We start from the raw sequence: 17,720 nt of genomic DNA, 5'->3' as shown, positions 1-17,720 counted from the left end.
CAGTGTCACTGGCCCTCATATGTGGGATCCGAACCGGGGCCCTCTGGCGTCCCAAGCCAGCTCTTAACCATCGCGCCACTCGGCCGGCCCTACATTTAGCTTTTTAATCCATGCAGACAAGACTGGCTTCCTGGGCATGCAGCCTGTGCTGTTGTATAATGCTGTACTTAGAAAGGCCGGCAAATTGTGCATTCATTTTTTGTGAGGGTGTGAGTCATGTAAAGGAGACAATATATAGATTTATTAGGGATGTGTACTCTGGAGTCCAAGTACTTGCATTTGAATCTTGGCTTCGACATTCATTAGCTGTATAACATCATATAGATTTCTTAATCTTTCTATGTCTCAGATTTCTCATGCTTAAAAAGTGGGGATAATGACAATATCTATCTCCTATCATTATTTTGTTTCGTTGGTGTAATATAATTCAGGTAAAGCCCTTAGGCTAGCACCTGGCATATAGTAAATGCTCAATTAATGTTTGCTGCTATATAAGGATTTTTCCTGTGCTCATTTTAAATAGCTTTTTTTTTTTAAGTGTCAAGACTTACCTTTAGTGTGGGTCTCTTTTATACAAAACTGACCAGGTTTTGCTGTGCAGGTTCCATAGTCTAAAATACATCCATGGAAGGGAATTGAAAGGTTGCATAATCTACAGATCAGACCTCCAACATCTCCAAGTACAGGAGAGAGAATATAAGGGGGGAAATAGAGATAGAAACCAAACAGAAAAAAAGGGAAGAGAGAAAGAGATCCAAAAATAAAGCAGTGATTTTCAACTCTAAAAAGTAAACAATATTTTTAAAGTAATTCTAATTCACATATGCTACATTCATGAATTAGAAGCACTCTGAATTGATACTTACTAGAAATGAGGCCAAGAGATCTTAAGAACTTAGTTATTTAAAGTGTATTCAGTTCCTCAGCACTTAATTAAGTCAAACCAAAGTTATTTAGTGAGAAAACTTACTTTCAGCCATGTATTCACTCTTAGGCCTCCATTTTAATGTCTAAAGCAGCACACTATACATAGTGAATTCCCTGTGAGTATTTATTGCTTGATTCATGTTTACATGAATCTTCAATACTCAGATTCAGTGGCTCAAAAACATTATTCATTTTGGTTATGTAGAAATAGTCCAGCGATTCTTGAACTTAGTCAAATAGATATAATGAAAGACATTATCTAGAAGATGTGTTTCCAAATTTGACTGTGTATCAGATTTACTTAAGCAGTTAAAATAAACACAGATTCCCAGAGGCCAATTCCTCCCCCTCTTTAGAATTTATAGGAAGTGGGGCCCAGGAATCTGTATATTAGATATATAGAAACAGCAGAAGGCTTGTGATTTGGGCATAGAAAGCTGGACCAGTTTTTGAGAACCACTGGTTCTGCTGAATTCAGGAATCTCCTTTATAATAACTCCTGCAGGGAGCCTTAGCCGGTGATGGGGAGCTCATCACTATTAAAAGGAAATAAATGGGATCTGAAATCATACTGATAACTGTTCAGGCAATTGAACAAATATAGTCAGCAAAAGTGCCTAAAAGTTAAGACATCGTCTTCAGTTGCAGTAAAGAATGCGAGGGCCACGGTTTTAGAAAGGCTATGGATATTGGGTGTGGAGTCAGAAGGAGGAGGGACTATATGAGAGGGAGAGAAAGAAACTAGAGCAGACTTCACCCAGGAAAACAGTCCAGGGGCCATAGGCAAGGCAGAGAAAGATCTGGCATCACGTAAATTCTCCACCTTGGAGACCGCTTGCACCAAAAGTCTGAGCCGTGCAGTGGATCTCTAAGAGCAGGCTGGGAGACAGGATTCCGGACTCTGAGGCCCCATCCCACACCTGCTGAATCAGACTGCATTTTAACAAGATCCCCAGGGGACTCAGATGTGCATTAATCTCCTGACTCTAAGAGACTGCCCTGTTAACCCATAGGTTCAACATAAAGAGCCATCTTCATTAACTACCACCTTACCCTTTCACTGAGAGGGAGAATCCCCTTGATGGTGCTTGAGCGTGCCTGCTTGGTAGAATTGGGTGAAAGGAATAAAAAACTCCCTGTTACGTCTTTTATGTGATTCTGTTATAAATAAAGGGATGCTGGAGTTGGTGAAGAAGAACACATATAAGAGGAAAAGTGCTGGGAGGCCACTCTCTGTGTTATTGGTCTAATTAATTCATTTTCTTTGCCATATTTATAAGGACTGCCACCCTTGTATGGTTGGTTCCAGCTCAGTGATAATAATAGCAACATGTGGGCCACCATCTAACAGCTCAGTTTTCTCATCTATAAAATGGGAAATAATAACACTTAATTCATAGGGTTTTCATGAGGATTCAATGAATTAATACAAATGAAATATTTAAACTAATACCTGGCATAGAGTAAGTGCTCAATGTTAGCTCTTATTATTATTTAAGCACTTACTCAGGCCTTGTTATAAGCATTTTAATTACCTTAAGGTAATTACCACACACCACTTATATTGCAATTCTGTAATTTCTTAAGTAATTTTCTTTTTTTGATTTATGCTTTCGTAATGACTTACCACATAAGAGGCAGAATAAGATAAAAACACCACCGAAGACAGTCCTTCTCATTCTTACATTTCTAGCCAAAATAGAAGATGGAAGGAAAGATATGTCCCACCATTAAATCTTTCCTGGGGAAGTAAGAAAGTTACACATTTATGTTAGCTGCTATAAAAAGGGAAATGACTAAGTTTCATTTATTTCATTAATAAAGTATAAATAAATTTATTTTGTAAAGGAGGAAAAACAAGGTACCTGACTTTATAAAAAATTCACCACAAAACTTCTAGTTCCAGAGCATTTTAGGTGCCTTCTCATTATCAAATACCATCCCTTCCCTTAATTTTTTCCTCAAAAAGTAATTGTTTAATGCAAAAATATGAAGTGAGATAGATGATGTTTCTGGAATGATATCCTGTTACGAATTCTTGTAACTATTAGCCGAAAGGAAAGAATTTGTTTATGTTTCTTCATAAACTAATGCTTTCATTGCAAATGAACATATTTATAAGGAAAAGTATTATATGATAGTTAACCTTAGTTAATATGTATTCAAATGAAGAGAAATTGTCAGATTCTCTAAAATATAACATTTCAGTTATTCATGACTTACCTGCCTTCATCATGAGGTATTGTGGGAATTTTCTAGGTTGAACTTGTTTAAAGGATAGCAACAAGTAAAATTTCTGATGTAATGAAGTCTGTTATAACTGAAACCAATAAGGCAAGTCTCTAATCCACCAGATTCCAAACAGTTAAACAGTAAAAATTGCCTAAGTAAACAGGAAATTTTTTTACCTAAACACACTGATCTATGTGGACCTTAATTGCTTTACTCATGAAATTAACATACTAAGACTAAGTCAGTCAACAGTTAAACTGATTAACTATAAATCTGGCTAAAGATTTCTATGCTCACTGTCCTACAGATTAATTAGTTCAAATATACATAGTCTTGTGAGCATACTATCTGTTCTTGGTATAAAGTACTTGGTCTTGATTATGAAAATTATCGTATCTTTAGAGCAGAACTTGGTGCATTCAGAAAGCAATTTGATTTTTAAAAATATTTATTTCTAAATTAATATATAGTTCCAAATTAATATATTGTTCTTGAAATGAATTAAAATACTAACAATGTTACAATTTTTGACCACGTTCTCTACCAAACCCAGTGTCTTCCCAAATATAACCACATTATCAATATGCTGGGTATCCACTTTATTCTGTGCATTTTCATAATATACTTGTAACTTGGAAATATGCATAATATTGTATTTTGTTTTACTTTTGAAAAAATAGTATTATACATATTATTTTTCCCCTTGTATTTTACTCAAAAATATGTTGAAAATCTATGTCAGTCTTTAACAGTACTTCATTATTTTTCATTGCTATATAATATTTTTGGTATGGATTATACCACAACCTCATTGTGGTTTTTATTTGTTTTCCCCTGATGATTAATGATACAGAGGACCTTTTCATGTACGATCTGTTGGCCATCTGTATGTCTTTTTGGGAAAAATGTCTGTTCAGATAGTCTGCCCACTTTAAAATCAGATTTTTGTTTGTTTATTGTGATTTGGTTGTATGAGTTCTTTATATATTTTGGGTATTAATTCTTTTTTTTTTAAGATTTCATTGGGGAATTGGGAGAGGGAAACAGCGTTGGGGAATTGGGGAAGGGGAACAGACAAGTTGCTGTCCTTTTGTTCTTCAGCCTAGTTGTGGAGGACGTCGCTTCACTGGCCCATGTCAGTATTATCATTGCGCTCTTCCCAGCTGAGGCCATTGGACGGCTGCTCACGGCATCTCATGAAAGCTCACGTCAGCTGCCGGCCAGCCCCACTACAGCCTACACCGTCGCCGGCAACTCATGGCAGCCCAGCTCTAGGTTGAGCTGTTGTTCACCATCTTAGCTGTAGAGGGCACAGCATCACTGGCCCTCATGTGGGATCCAAACCAGGACCCTGCTGCTCAGACCTGGCATCCCAAGCCAACTCTTAACTATCGCGCCACTCGGCTGGCCCAGGTATTAATTCTTTATCAGATATATGACTTGCAAATATTTTCTCCCATTTGGTAGCTTGCTGATTTTTGTTGATGGTTTCCTTTGCTGTGAGAAGTTTTTTGATTTTGATATAGTCCCACTGTTTATTTTTGTTTCTATAGCTTTTGGTGTCAGATTCAAAAAAATCATTGCCAAGACCAATGTCAAGGAGCCTATTGCCTACGTTTTCTTCTAGGAGTTTTATGGTTTCAGGCCCTACATTTAGGTCTTTCATCTATTTTGAGTAAATTTTTGTGTATGGTATAAGACTCTCTGTGTATGGTGCAGTTTCATTCTTTTGCATGTGATTGTCCAATTTTCCCAACACCACTTATTGAAGAGACTGTCCTTCCCCCTTTTATATTGTTGGCTCCTTTGTCATAAATTAATCGGTCATATATGTGTAGATTTATTTCTGGTTTCTCTATTCTGTTCCATTGATCTATGTGCCTGTTTTATGCCAATACCATACTGGTTTTAAATGACATTCTGGAAAAAGCAAAACTATAGTGGTTGCCAGGGGTTAAAGGGGAGGGGAAACCTGAGTTCAGGATGATCAAACTGTTCTGTATCTTATTTGTGGTAGTGGTTACAAGACTATGCATTTGTGAATGTCAGTGACTATAAATGTAAAAATTAATTTCAAAAAATTAATAAATCGATGAATGCTGGCAGGGAGAGATACTGGGAGTCAAAAGAAACGGTAAGGGGAAGGGGAGTTCTAATTTACTATGTATATTGAGGGATCAGGGAAGGCTCTGAGGAAATGACTTTAAGCTGAGCTGTGAAGGCTGAATGAGGTGGCATTGGCCAGGAGAGAGGCGGGGAAAGAGGATTTCAGGTAGAAGAAGTACTTGAGAAGGCAAGGGAGTACTTTGGTTTTCAAAAGCCAAGAGAAAAGCAGTGTGGTCTGTAGCCCTAGTGTAAGAATGATAAGAGACAGAGGGCCACACCCTGTATGGCCTTATGGGCTGCGGAAGGATTTTGGCTTCTATCCGAGAACAATGTAGTTTTTGCTAGTGATAAGGAAAAGCATGGTTACATTTATTATTATGCTTTAAAGATAGGGCTGCAGGTTGAGAAAAGTGGAGATGAGGGAGCGTAGAAGTTGGAATATCTACATGAAAGAAAAAATGGTCTAGGACAATCCTCTAATTCACACCCACCTTTTGGGAAAAATTACCATTTCTAATAAATGCTCGTGCCAGTTTCTAATGAATTTTGATGGAATAAAGACTTGTTCTGGGTAATAGTGACACATGCAGTTGACTATGAACTGACTGCCAGTCAAGAACCTCGTCACCTTCAACCAGAGTGTTCTTTCTTTCTGTATCTAATCCATTCCCTTTTTCTAGAAAATTTTCTGACCAGGAATAAATACTGTTTTTTACATTATTTTCTTGATTTAATGTATTGACAAATAATCACTCATTTTCAGCCTTTGGAAGACTTCTGCAATCTTATGGTTAGCCATGTGCTCAGACACCCAGATTTCCGGACAAATTCTCCTTCCAAATTATGTTCAGCTTGAGGTCTGAGCCTGCAAGGAATAAATATTTTAACTGACCTATAAAGAGCATTTTTTTTCTTGCATGCACACAAGATTGTAATAAAATGTTGACACGTTTATTTTGCTAAACATGTTAAAAAGATTTTAACGAAGTTTCTGGAAACAAGATCAGTGTCCAAAAATTAATTACCTTCCTGAATATCATCAATAAACCATTAACAAACATAAACTGTAAAAGACGTCATGTATAATAACAATTGAAAATAAGGAATTTGTGAATAAATATAACAAAAACTACGCAGGATCATTATGGTGGTTCCAGGTGTTCCTTGGCTGTGGCTGCATAGCTCTAGTTTCTACCTCCACCTTCATACCTACGGTCTTCTCCTCTGTGTCTGTGCCTTCTCTCCTGGGTCTTATGACACCTGCCATTAGACTTAAGGCCCACCTGGATAATCCAGGGAGATAACATCTTGAGACTCTTCATTACATCGGCAGAGACTCTTTTTCCAAATAAGGTCACGTTCACAGGTTTTAGGGGTTACACCATGGTCTTATCTTTGGAGGGCCATTCAACCCACTACCGACAGTAAAGAACCAAATAAATGGAGGAATGTACCATGTACAGATTAATGAACACAAATATTTAATGAGTTAATCCTTGCCAAATTATATCAATTATATCCCCCAAAAGCTTTTCAATGGAACCTGATGAATTGGTCCTAAAAGGGACAAATAGCCAGGCTATTCTTTAAAGAAATCTGGGTGAGGAGATGTGACCAGCTAGATATCAACATTTATTTGAAAATTATAGTAAATAAGACCATGTGGCACTGGCACAAAGATAAACAAACTGACCAATGAAACAGAAATTAACCTACACATATATTCAAACTTGATATATGAAAGCTGTGGTATTGCAGATCAGTGGGGGGAAAAAAATGACTCTTTGGGAAATGTTCCTGGAGAAATAGGCTATCCACACTGAAAGAACTTAAATCAGCTCCCTGCCTTTCATGATTTCCAAACACCAATTCCAGATGTATTAAAACCCTACATGTGAAAGCCAAAGCTTTAATGCTATTTGGAAAAAATATAGAAAATTATGACAACAGAGAAAGAAATTATTTCTTAAGCAAGAAACAAAAGTACTAACAAAAAAAGTTAAATATGATAAAACTGACTACATTGAAATTAAGAATTTTTTGTAAGCAAAAAGATATAAAGTGAGTAAAGGGCCGGCTGAGTGGCTCAGTTGGTTAAGAGCTTGCTCAAGAGTGTGAGCTCTGAGCAACAGCGGTTCGATTCCCGGCCCTGAGCTGAGCTGCCAACAGGTGGCAGGATGGCTCAGCTGAAAAAAAAATAAGAGTAAAAAGACAAGCTGAAAACCTAGAGAAGACATTGGAATACATTGAACAATAGATTAATATCCAGAATATATAACAAATTTCTGAAAAAAATTAAGAAGAAAAAGACAAGATACACATATATTCTATTATGTCTATGTACTATTGCATCTATGTTGTATTTATTAGATTATATTCTAATATAAAATTAGGCAAAATACATGAGCAGAAATTTTAAAGAGGAAATATGAATACTCAATGAGTATAAAAAAAAACATTTAATCTCATTATTAATCATGGAAATACAAATGAAAATATCAATGGGATATCACTTTACCACCCACTAGATTAGCAAAAATTAAAAAGATTGTTAAAAGTTATATGCTGTTGGGCCTAAGGAGCAACAGAAACTCTTGCTGGTGATAGTGGATATTGTCGCAAGAATTTTGGATCACAATATGGCTTTATCTAGTACATTTTAACTTGCTTATATCCCATAACTCAGCAAATTCTCTTCCCAGGAGTAGACTCTTGGGCAGTGGTTCTCAACCTGTGGGTCGCGACCCCTTTGGGGTTTGAACAACTCTTTCACAGGGGTCGCCGAGTACTCATATGTGGGTGTATCTGCATGTGGGCCTGGAGACAGATAGAGGAGCGGTGTCTCAGTTCCTAAGACCATCGAAAATATGTGATTTCCGATGGTCTTAGGCGACCCCTGTGAAAGGTTGAGAACCGCTGCTCTAGAGCCTAGAAAACCTCTTAAACTATGGAAAGCAGACACAAGAATGTTCACAGAAACAAGGTTTGTAATGACAAGTAACTGGACATAACCCACACACCTATCAGTAGGAAAATGGATAAATAAAGATGCAGTCATATGATGGAAGGCTGGATAACCATGAACATGACTAAACTACAGCTTCTCACATAAGCATGGAGGACTCCTTGAGACGCTATATGAAATAAAGAGAAAGCCATGGCTTAGACAAATACATTCAAGTTTTATAAAGTTTACATTTTAATTATGTAAAGTTTACCAGCTAGCAAAACGAACATTTTCCATTTCATAAATTGGACATTGGTCAGGGCTGCGACTAAGCAGAGGTTAAGTGAGGCACTGGCCTCAGGTGCAAATTTAAGGGATGCCAAAAATGTCATAATGAAGATAAATTGTATTTTAATGCTATAGTAAGAAATCAAATTAACAAATCACTACATTAAGGCTACCTGTTTTTTTAAACAAAATTATATTGGAACCAGGAGGCTGGGATTAGGGTGCGGCATTATTGTAAAAGCACAGGGTCAGATCCTGTCTTTATTTAAAATTGTCATATTTTGTTTATTTGCGCCTCTTAAATTTTGCACCCAAAACAAATGCCTCATTTGTCCCATCTTAGTCCTTTTCCTGGATGGATGATTTTACTATTATGCTTCATAACTTACAAAAATGTTACATGTATTCTTTTGAATTTATCCAATATTTCAAAATTAAATAAAAAATGAAACAGAAAGAAGAGGGCTAGGGCAGTCATCTGGAAGAGGAGATGTTGCAAGTTAAAGGGACCGAGGAGAAGCTACCAAGGTTGAAGGAAAAACAGAGACTGAAGCATTTCCAAGAGTGGGATTATTTCCGGGTCTAGTGGGTCAAGACAGCTGCACCTATACATAGCTAGACAATCACCTGTTAAACATGCACTTTTTCAATCACCTAGACCTTGCCTTCAGAAACCTTGCCTACTAATAGCCTAACTGTGAGAAGAAAACACATTGTGCATTCATGCCCAGGAAACACAAGGTATGATGTAAAATTATGAAAAGCTGTATTTTTGAGCAATCATCTGAAGCGTTTTGAATCATTGACATGGCGTGCTGGGTTCATTTGAGAGGCTGCTGTGCCTCTACCTGTCTTACTTTGCTGACTAGTATATTCCTGTTATGCTTCGCGCCTCAGCTCAAGTGCATTCTCCTCTTAGATGCCTTCCTTGTGGTCAGTTTGTCTTCTGTTTGTTACGTTTCACAATTGGCCCCCAGAACAGTGTGGACAAAAAAAGCGCTGAGGCATGCTTTGTACAGGAGAAAGGGCCAAATTGGAAGTAAGGGAAATAGATAAAGGATCTCAGGTGATTAAGACAATGCAGCAAGCTGAAATCCCCTGGAGGAAGAACTTGTGGTTCTGTCTGAGCTAGGTAAGAGCAGGAAAGCTTGAGAATATGAACCAAAATTTTGAATTTAAAAGAATGAAAGCGAAGGTTACCTATGGTTCTGAGGACTGCATTCAGGTACTAGATAAGTCAGGCCTCCCTCCCTCCCTTTTCCTTCAACATTTATTGAACACCTATTATATGCCAAATGCTAATGTGGGGACAGAGCTGCTAAGATTAAGGCATGACCTGATATGACAGTTTAGGAGTTCTGTCATATTTTGTTGATTCTATTGTAATTGGTGCATTTTTTTTCACATTATATCATCTCTGAAGTTGGACTGGATCTTACAAAGCATAGCATGATTTGATAGCATCTTTCTTTATTATGTCCTTCAGTTGCAAGTGACTTAGATTTGATAAAAGACATAGAAGCTCTGTCTGTCTGTGTCAGTTTCACCTGACTGCCAGATGTTGGTATGGAGACTTCTGCATGGCTTCCTCTTAGCATCCCACACGGGGATAGGGAACACGCTCCTCAACCTTTATGACTGCCTCAGTGCGTGTCACTCTGTCCCTTTAAATGACAACATTTGGGGAGTGAACTCTGGAGTCCCCATCTGACCGCATCACCCTCGCTTCTGGCCCGTTTCTCTCGCATCTTCCAGCCTCACCCCAGGCAGAAAGAAATATGTGGACTTTTACTTGCCTTGTATCATATGATCTTTAACCTGTTTAAGATCCATGGTTAAACTGTAATGCTGAACATTACTTTAGTCTATGGGAGCGACTCTAGACTCTTATTCACAGGAATTAATTCTTGACGTGTTAAATGGGGACCACAAGAATTTAGCTAAACTTATTGAACAACTGTTTTCTGCCCTGAAGTTATAAGTCTCTCAAGGCTGTAAGAAACATGATTTACAGTGGGGGTGAGTAGGATTAAACTGTGCCAGCTGAATAGCTGTAAAAATATGATCCCTTTTGTACTTATTTCTTTCTTCCTATTCCTTTAGTAAGAACATTAAGAACAGTATTAAATATTTCAAACTTCAGTGGAAATGTATCTAGGCTTTAGTTAACTATGTTCCTGACTGCTTTTTTGAGGGGGGAAAAAAGTATTAATCGTATGAGAAAATGTCTTAGTGTTAGTTTAGAGCTTTTATCAGAAAATGTCATTGATTTATATTAAATGCCTTTGATAGATATATCATGTCTATCTAAATTCTCATGGGATGTATTCCTTTGATATATTGATAGAATACTATACATTTTCTGAGTGAATAAACTTGCATTACTGAAATAAACATTGTTATAGTATAATATTATTTTATTTTAGTATGCATATGATTGTCTGGTGTTTTATTTCTGCTTTTAACATTTATATTAAGTGAAATTAATCTACATGATGTGTGTGTGTGTGTCTGGGTGTAGATGTGTGTGTTTGCTATTTTGGTCAGGTTTGCCATCAACATTACGAAAGTTCTTAAAATAAATTGAGACACTTTCCTTATATTTTTAGATGCTGTGAAGTTTCAAATTTGTGCTCTGCCTCTTATAAGATGTATAACTTTAGACAAGTTGCTTTACTTGTTTTTAAATTTCTTTTGTAAAAATCGAATACTCAAACTTTTCCCACTTGAAGTAAATTTTAATAATGTATATTTACTTTTATATATGTTTATAATTTATATGTTCCTCTATAAATTTCAAATGTATCACCAGGTGTATACTAAGGATTTTAAAATAAATTAAATCTCTGTCAAATCTATGGTAAATTTTGCAAATCTGATTGGTAATTTTGTATATTTTTGCTTTAGAAAACATTTTCTTGTTTAGTCTTTCTATTAGTTTGTCTGTATGATGGTTTTTTAAAAACAATCTAGCCCCTGGGTTAATTTATCAAATATTTAATTTCTCCAATACATTAATGTCACATATTATTTCTTTTAAACTGACTCTATTGGTTTTATTATACATATATTGGATCTCCTGGATTTATTCTCCACAGCTGTTATCTTTTTTTTCTTCTTTACCCTTTTTATTTCTTTATTGTTTTTTTCCACAAGTTGTGGAAGGATTGCTTGGGGCTTAGATTCTAATTTACTGATTTGTTTGAAACTTGACTATAAGATTTTCTATTTTCTCAGTCTTTTCTGATTTCAGATTTTCTCCCTTTTAATTACTGCTTGTTTTAGTATCAATAGACAAAATCCTCTTCAATTAATCAGAGAACTTCCAAATTTCATACAGAAATATTTAATCTCATTACTTACACTGGAACCTTTTTGACTTGTACTCTCTCTTCTCATTTTCAGTTATTTACTAAATTAAAGAGGGAGGTCAGGGTTTGCCCAGTATTGGTTGTTTCATTTCTTTTAGAGATTATGTGGCTTTGAAGTGCCAGACCCAACCAAACTTGAGGTTCGGTGGGGCAGCAGGCCCGTTTTTTTTCTGGCAGGGTTGCTTCATTTGGAGAGAGCTGTGGAGGCCTTTGTGCTCTGTTCCTAGCATGGCAGTTCATGCTCAGTGTAAGACATTTGGAAGGACCCCAGGACTGCTGCTCTTTGTGGCTGTGGCATTCAGTGCACTTCCCAAGGTGGGGATTTATAAGTGTCCCTGACAAGGTCACCAATGACCTATCGTTACCTCCAGCCCTTGCTAGTGCAATGAAGGTTATAGTCAGATTTTGCTCAGGTCCTTTTAAATTTAATTTCCAAACTTCAAAGAAACCTGGGGTGATGGACTTTTTCTTCATGGTCTTACAGTTATGACATCTAGCAAACATTCCTTCCTTTCTTAATGACCAGCGTTGTTATAAGATGTTCCCTGTTTATAAGATCCACAGGATATTTCAATAGTTAACTGGGATGGAATAAAGGGTAGTTAAATGTATCCTCGAGTCACCAATTTTAGCTGAAAGCCATCTCTGCCTTTCTGCAATCTGGGAAAACTACCAAATGAACACCCACATGTACGAGTAATGGCTGGCAGAGTAGGGAATCAGAGGCAGATTAATGCTAGATACTTATTCCATTTTCTCAGTCATCACCTACAAGCAGATGTCTTCTATAAGAACACCAATTCAGGGGCCAAGAGTATCTTGGAAAGCGGAAGCCAAGATAGAGACCACAATGCTTGGTCTCTAGTGTTTTTGATATCTCAGAGTCACCAGACGAGTTAAATGCTCAGTAATGGCCTGCTTTCTGCATCCTGTCATCCCAGCTGTTGCTGCTGTCAAGGTCTTTCAGGAACAGGAGTGAATACCTTCATAACATCTGTTTGACCCACTGTAAACTGTTTCATGTGAATAAGATTTACCTTCAGGTGGATGGAAATTCACATCATTCCCCCCATAAGTGAATTTTCTTCTTCTAAGTTTAGATTGTCAACTTCACATTGCTCATGCCCATCAAACTATACTAAGGAATTTTGATAAGCATTCCCAGGTTTTCATAGTGACATCAGAGTTTCCTTTTAAAACTCTAGAAACACATACACAGTCTATCATTTTACACTTAGATTCTGTTTCCCATATAATGTTTTTCTTTAGGTTCTGGCTGGGTTTCCTTTTACCTCCACTAACCCTGTAACGAGGCAGGGCTCAAATTCAGTGAGTTAGGAGCGAAACTTTCAGAAGCTTAGTATTTGGCTGAAGCCTCAAACTGCAGCAAGAAGAATGCCAAGGTTTCAATTATTTCTGGGAAGTATTTGTGGAAGGACCCTTAAGCAGAAAAGCCTGCTAATGGCTGAGGTTTGATATGAAGGTTACATGGGGAATTGGTGCAGGAATGCCTAGATGGTGTGACATTTAATGTGGAGAGTACCCAGTCTTACAGGAAGATTGTTAGAGGCTATTTTACAGTCACGCTCTGCTTCATAATGGGGAGAGGGATGGGGATAGGCTCTAAGACATGCATCATTGGGTGACTTTGTCATTGTGTGAACATCAGAGGGTGCACTTATACAAACTGCTGTAATTGTATGTGCTATACTTTTATAAGCCTGGGAGGCAGGCTTTTTTACACCAGCATCACCACAAACACATGAGTAATTGTAGTGTAAGCCCCACAGTTGGCTTTTCTTTCTGTCGCATATGTGCCTGACAAGTTTTGATTGCGGAGGCATCCACTTCAAAGAGGCAGCCCCTTCCAAGACCGCTATCTCAGATAAACACATTGCCACCTCCCCTAACTGAGGCGCCTTTGTTTTAGAGATATTGGTTGATTTCGTTAACTGACCATTTGGGCTACTTGTTTGTTTGGTTTTTCCCCCTCTTCCTGTGCTTTAAATTCTTGCTTTTGTGTTTTAAATTCACCAATGAAGAGTGAGCCTTGACACCCATGTTCAACCCCAATGAAAGCAAGACCCCAGGCCCATGTTCCCATGTTCCATGTTCCCATGCTCTCTTCCTCTCTCTCTTTCTCTCTCTCTCTCTCTCTCTCTCTCTCTCTGTCTCCACTCTCCCCCGCCCCACCCCAGACCTCACTGTGTTTTCCCTGATGTGCTTTGTACTCTTCACAGCCTGTAATAAATTCTTTTTTCTTCCAACTTTCCTAATGGTTATTACTGAACCGTGCCTTGTAATCTTCCACAAGAGTCAGCCCAGTTGTAACATTGGTTTAGAAAGGAGAGATATCTGTGGAGAATTCATCAGGGCTCAAGTGAGGGCCCTCAGGCATTTCCAGCCGACAGCATTATTGCTTTCCCTATGACCTTACTACAGCTATGACATCACTAGGTGATAGGAATTTTTCAGCTCCATTACAATCTTATGGGACCACCATCTTATACATGGTCCCTCACTGGTGCATGACTGTATTGCTGAACAAAATCCGAAGCCTTTTTATTTTTTAATTATTAGTTTCAGGTGTACAGAACAATGCACTAGTTTAAGAGGGAAATGATATTTAGAGATCATAATCTGGACACTATGAGTACTCATTGCTACTTGATTGGTCGTTGTTTCTTTGCCTTTTCAGCAGTTAGAGTTACAGAATATGTTTTTTGTTGTTGTTCAGATAAAATGCATCATGAGTTTATACTTACATTTTCAATTCCGAGTTATGACTTGGTTTTTATTTACCCTTATTAATTATACATTATACATCTCCTAGCAATGACACACACAAAAGTTTCAGTTCTCTGTGGTGCCAATCTAATTAGACATTTAATTTTTTCCGTATAATACAAACAGCCATCTCAGAAAACAATTCTAATACTATGCTTCCAGCGTGATTACTGAAAATGGTTGATGACTTTTTTTGTTTGTTTTTTGATTTTTTTTTGCAGGTTTTTTTGTCCTTAGAATATATTTCTAATGTATATACCCTTAGGAATAGACAATTATTGTGTTTTAAAATCCTTTGTTATAATGTCCCCTTCTCATTCTGATCACTCTACCAACTAACTGTATAGTTAGGTTCATTTGTTTCCTGCTACTTCCAAATTCTGAGGTTGCTTTTATTATTTAATTTTGTTTTTATTTTTAGGTACAATATTTAGATAGTTCTAAAACCAAACCTACAAAACAAGATATATTTAGAGAATTTTTTTATTCTTGTTTTCTCTACCATGTTCCCTTCCTCCTTTTATAACTAGCCATTTAAAAAATGGTTTACCTTTTCATTGCTTTAACAAATACAATTAAATATATACATATATAATTATTATTTATGTGGACCTTGGAGCCTAACCCAGCTACAGATGAATACAGTTGACTCAAAAACCTACAGGGAACAAAAGAATGACCCAGCTGAGCCCTACTTGAGTCCCTGCCCCCACAGAATCATAACAAATAATAAATCATTTTTTTAAGTACAGTAACTGTGTTTTGAGGTGGTATGTTCACAGCAGTAAACAGATGGCATAACAATATATCCTGGACTTCATGCTATAATAGCATATAGAGATATTAATATTTTCTTAATGTGTATCAGAAAATAGGTGTTTTTTCTTCCTTTTGAGAGTAACAGCTAGGCTGAAAATCATTGATATAGTCATTAGGCTGACATCGTGGGATTTGCCCCACAATCACCTTGATCACAAAGATACTCTCTATGTTGAAGTGGCATGGAAATATATCATTTCCTGGTACAGGGGAGAAAAAATAATTTCCCTCTACCCTTCTGAGTCCTTGGCTGAGACCCCCTATAATAAAAGGCAGATTAACAAGGAAAAAACAAGCAGAAGTTTATTAGCATGTACATCTCATGTATTCTTTGAAGAGACCCAGAAAAACTGAGCAACACCCCAAGATGGCCCAAACCACCATCTTAAATCCCATCTTTAGCTAATGACAAAAGACTACCTTTCTAAATTCTTTTGGCTGGTCTAATAATTAGGTTGGCACAAGACAGATTAACAGGAAAAAATATCATACATACAGAGGTCTCATAGATATGGGACCTAAGGAAATGACCAAAAGAGGCAACTTTTATACTTTTCAGACAAACCATAATAAATCTGTGAAGAATTGACAAGACAAAGAAATATATGTAATTAGTAAAGAATGTAAACAGAGTTTTACTTATATAGTTTTATTTAGATAGTCGTTTTGGCCCTGAATTCCCTGTCTCAGCCCTAAGGATGTGCCTTTACCTCGTGGTGCAGGGAGTGCACCTTTCATATGGGAGATGTATTTTCTGTTGTCAGGGAGACAAAGCATGGTCACAGTGTCCTTTCTGCACTGGCTGTTTCTCAAGCAACTGTAATTTAAAATAATCAATATGCTGAAGTGGCACATTTGGGGGCAGCCTGCCCTGAGCCCCATCAGTATCGTGTTCCTCAGCATCCTGGTCGGTGTTCCCAAATTTACTCTTTCCTTTGACTCTCTTGAAACAATATCCATAAATCAAAATTGAAAGCAAAGAGATTATTGACATTGCTGCAATGCATCGTGCCTTCTGTTTGAGAATGTTCCTCGGTTCTTGTTGATGTTTGGAGTGTTGCCAGCACATCCTAAATTAAATAAGATGGCTGCTTCTCCTAGCAGGGCGCTGGAAAGACTCCAGCTAAGAATGGATCCAGTAACAAACAACTTAATTTATGACGGTACAAAACGCCTCAGCCTTAGAATATCTATAATTAGGAAGAATCCAACTGAGATTGAGGTGTGCTAAAATGAATTCTCTCCTTTCTCTGCACATGCACACACACACACACACACACACACACACACACACACACACCTTTTTTTCATAGATGCTCACAGGCAGAATGCTCAGTGAGAATCATTTGGCCTAGCATGTGGGCTTTTAGGCTTTTTGAGTGAATAAAATATCCTGAAATTGTGATCATTTTAAGGGATGAAGATGCCCCAACAGATCTTGAAAGTTTAGAGGTGCTCAAGGAAAGAGAAAGTAGACTCCTTTATACAGATTTTTCATGGTACCGTTTCTACTCTGGCATGTTTCTAAACTGTAAAATGGATTCAGTAATAGGAGCCTAGCCCTACCCCTGCTCCCCAATCATCAAGTCCCCCTTTCTGAATCAGTTAAGGTTGGCTTCAGCTATGAATGACACCCCCCCACACTTGCCAATGATCTAAAGATAGAAATTTATTTGTCTGCCATGAAGACATAGTGGTGAAGCAAGCAGTCCAAGGTTGGTATGATGAAGCTGCCATTATCAGGAACCTGACTCCTTTCTCTTGCTTTGCTGTTGTCAAAATGAGGCTTTCGCCCCATTCTCCAAGTAGGTATCTTGGGTTCCAGGAAGCTGGTCCACAGTCTGATCACATGAAGAAGTGGGAGTGAGAAGAGCACAGCCCCTCTTAAAGGACTCAATGTTGGCTAGAACTGAGCCACACCTATGTGGAAAGGAAACTAGGAAATGTCATCTTTATTCCAGTTGGCCATGAGGTTTGCTAAAATCTGGGATTCTATTACTAAGGAATAACTGGAGAATAGATAATGGGGGACAAATTATTGATTTCAGCCAATCTCTTTATAGGCAACCATTGTTGCCAGTATCTTGTGTAGCCTTCAAGAGATATTCTATATAAATATACAGCATATATGTGCAAATACATACACCCCTGCTTCTTTTTTTTTATTTTTTTATTGTTAGTTTCAGGTGTACAGAACAATGCAATAGTTACCCTTTTCACCCTCACAAAGTAACAACCCCCCT

At 37.4% G+C, this 17,720-nt stretch overlaps 2 protein-coding genes across 2 annotated transcripts in view; one reads left to right on the top strand and one right to left on the bottom strand.

Annotated features, from left to right (window-relative positions):
- Positions 1-6,532, bottom strand: part of CUNH9orf57 (chromosome unknown C9orf57 homolog) — a 10,444-nt gene extending 3,912 nt beyond the window's left edge. The window contains 4 exon segments of the mRNA XM_019650668.1: positions 552-674; positions 2,555-2,612; positions 2,615-2,668; positions 6,479-6,532. Coding sequence (XP_019506213.1) covers positions 552-674; positions 2,555-2,612; positions 2,615-2,668; positions 6,479-6,532 — 289 coding nt within the window.
- Positions 1-17,720, top strand: part of GDA (guanine deaminase) — a 227,440-nt gene that overhangs the window by 94,966 nt on the left and 114,754 nt on the right. The window lies entirely within an intron of this gene.

Source organism: Hipposideros armiger, unplaced genomic scaffold (genome assembly GCF_001890085.2).
Source record: "Hipposideros armiger isolate ML-2016 unplaced genomic scaffold, ASM189008v1 scaffold_144, whole genome shotgun sequence".
Taxonomy (NCBI): Eukaryota; Metazoa; Chordata; class Mammalia; order Chiroptera; family Hipposideridae; genus Hipposideros; species Hipposideros armiger.
Note: the sequence above shows the minus strand (reverse complement) of the source record. Positions and strands in the feature narration are given on the sequence as shown.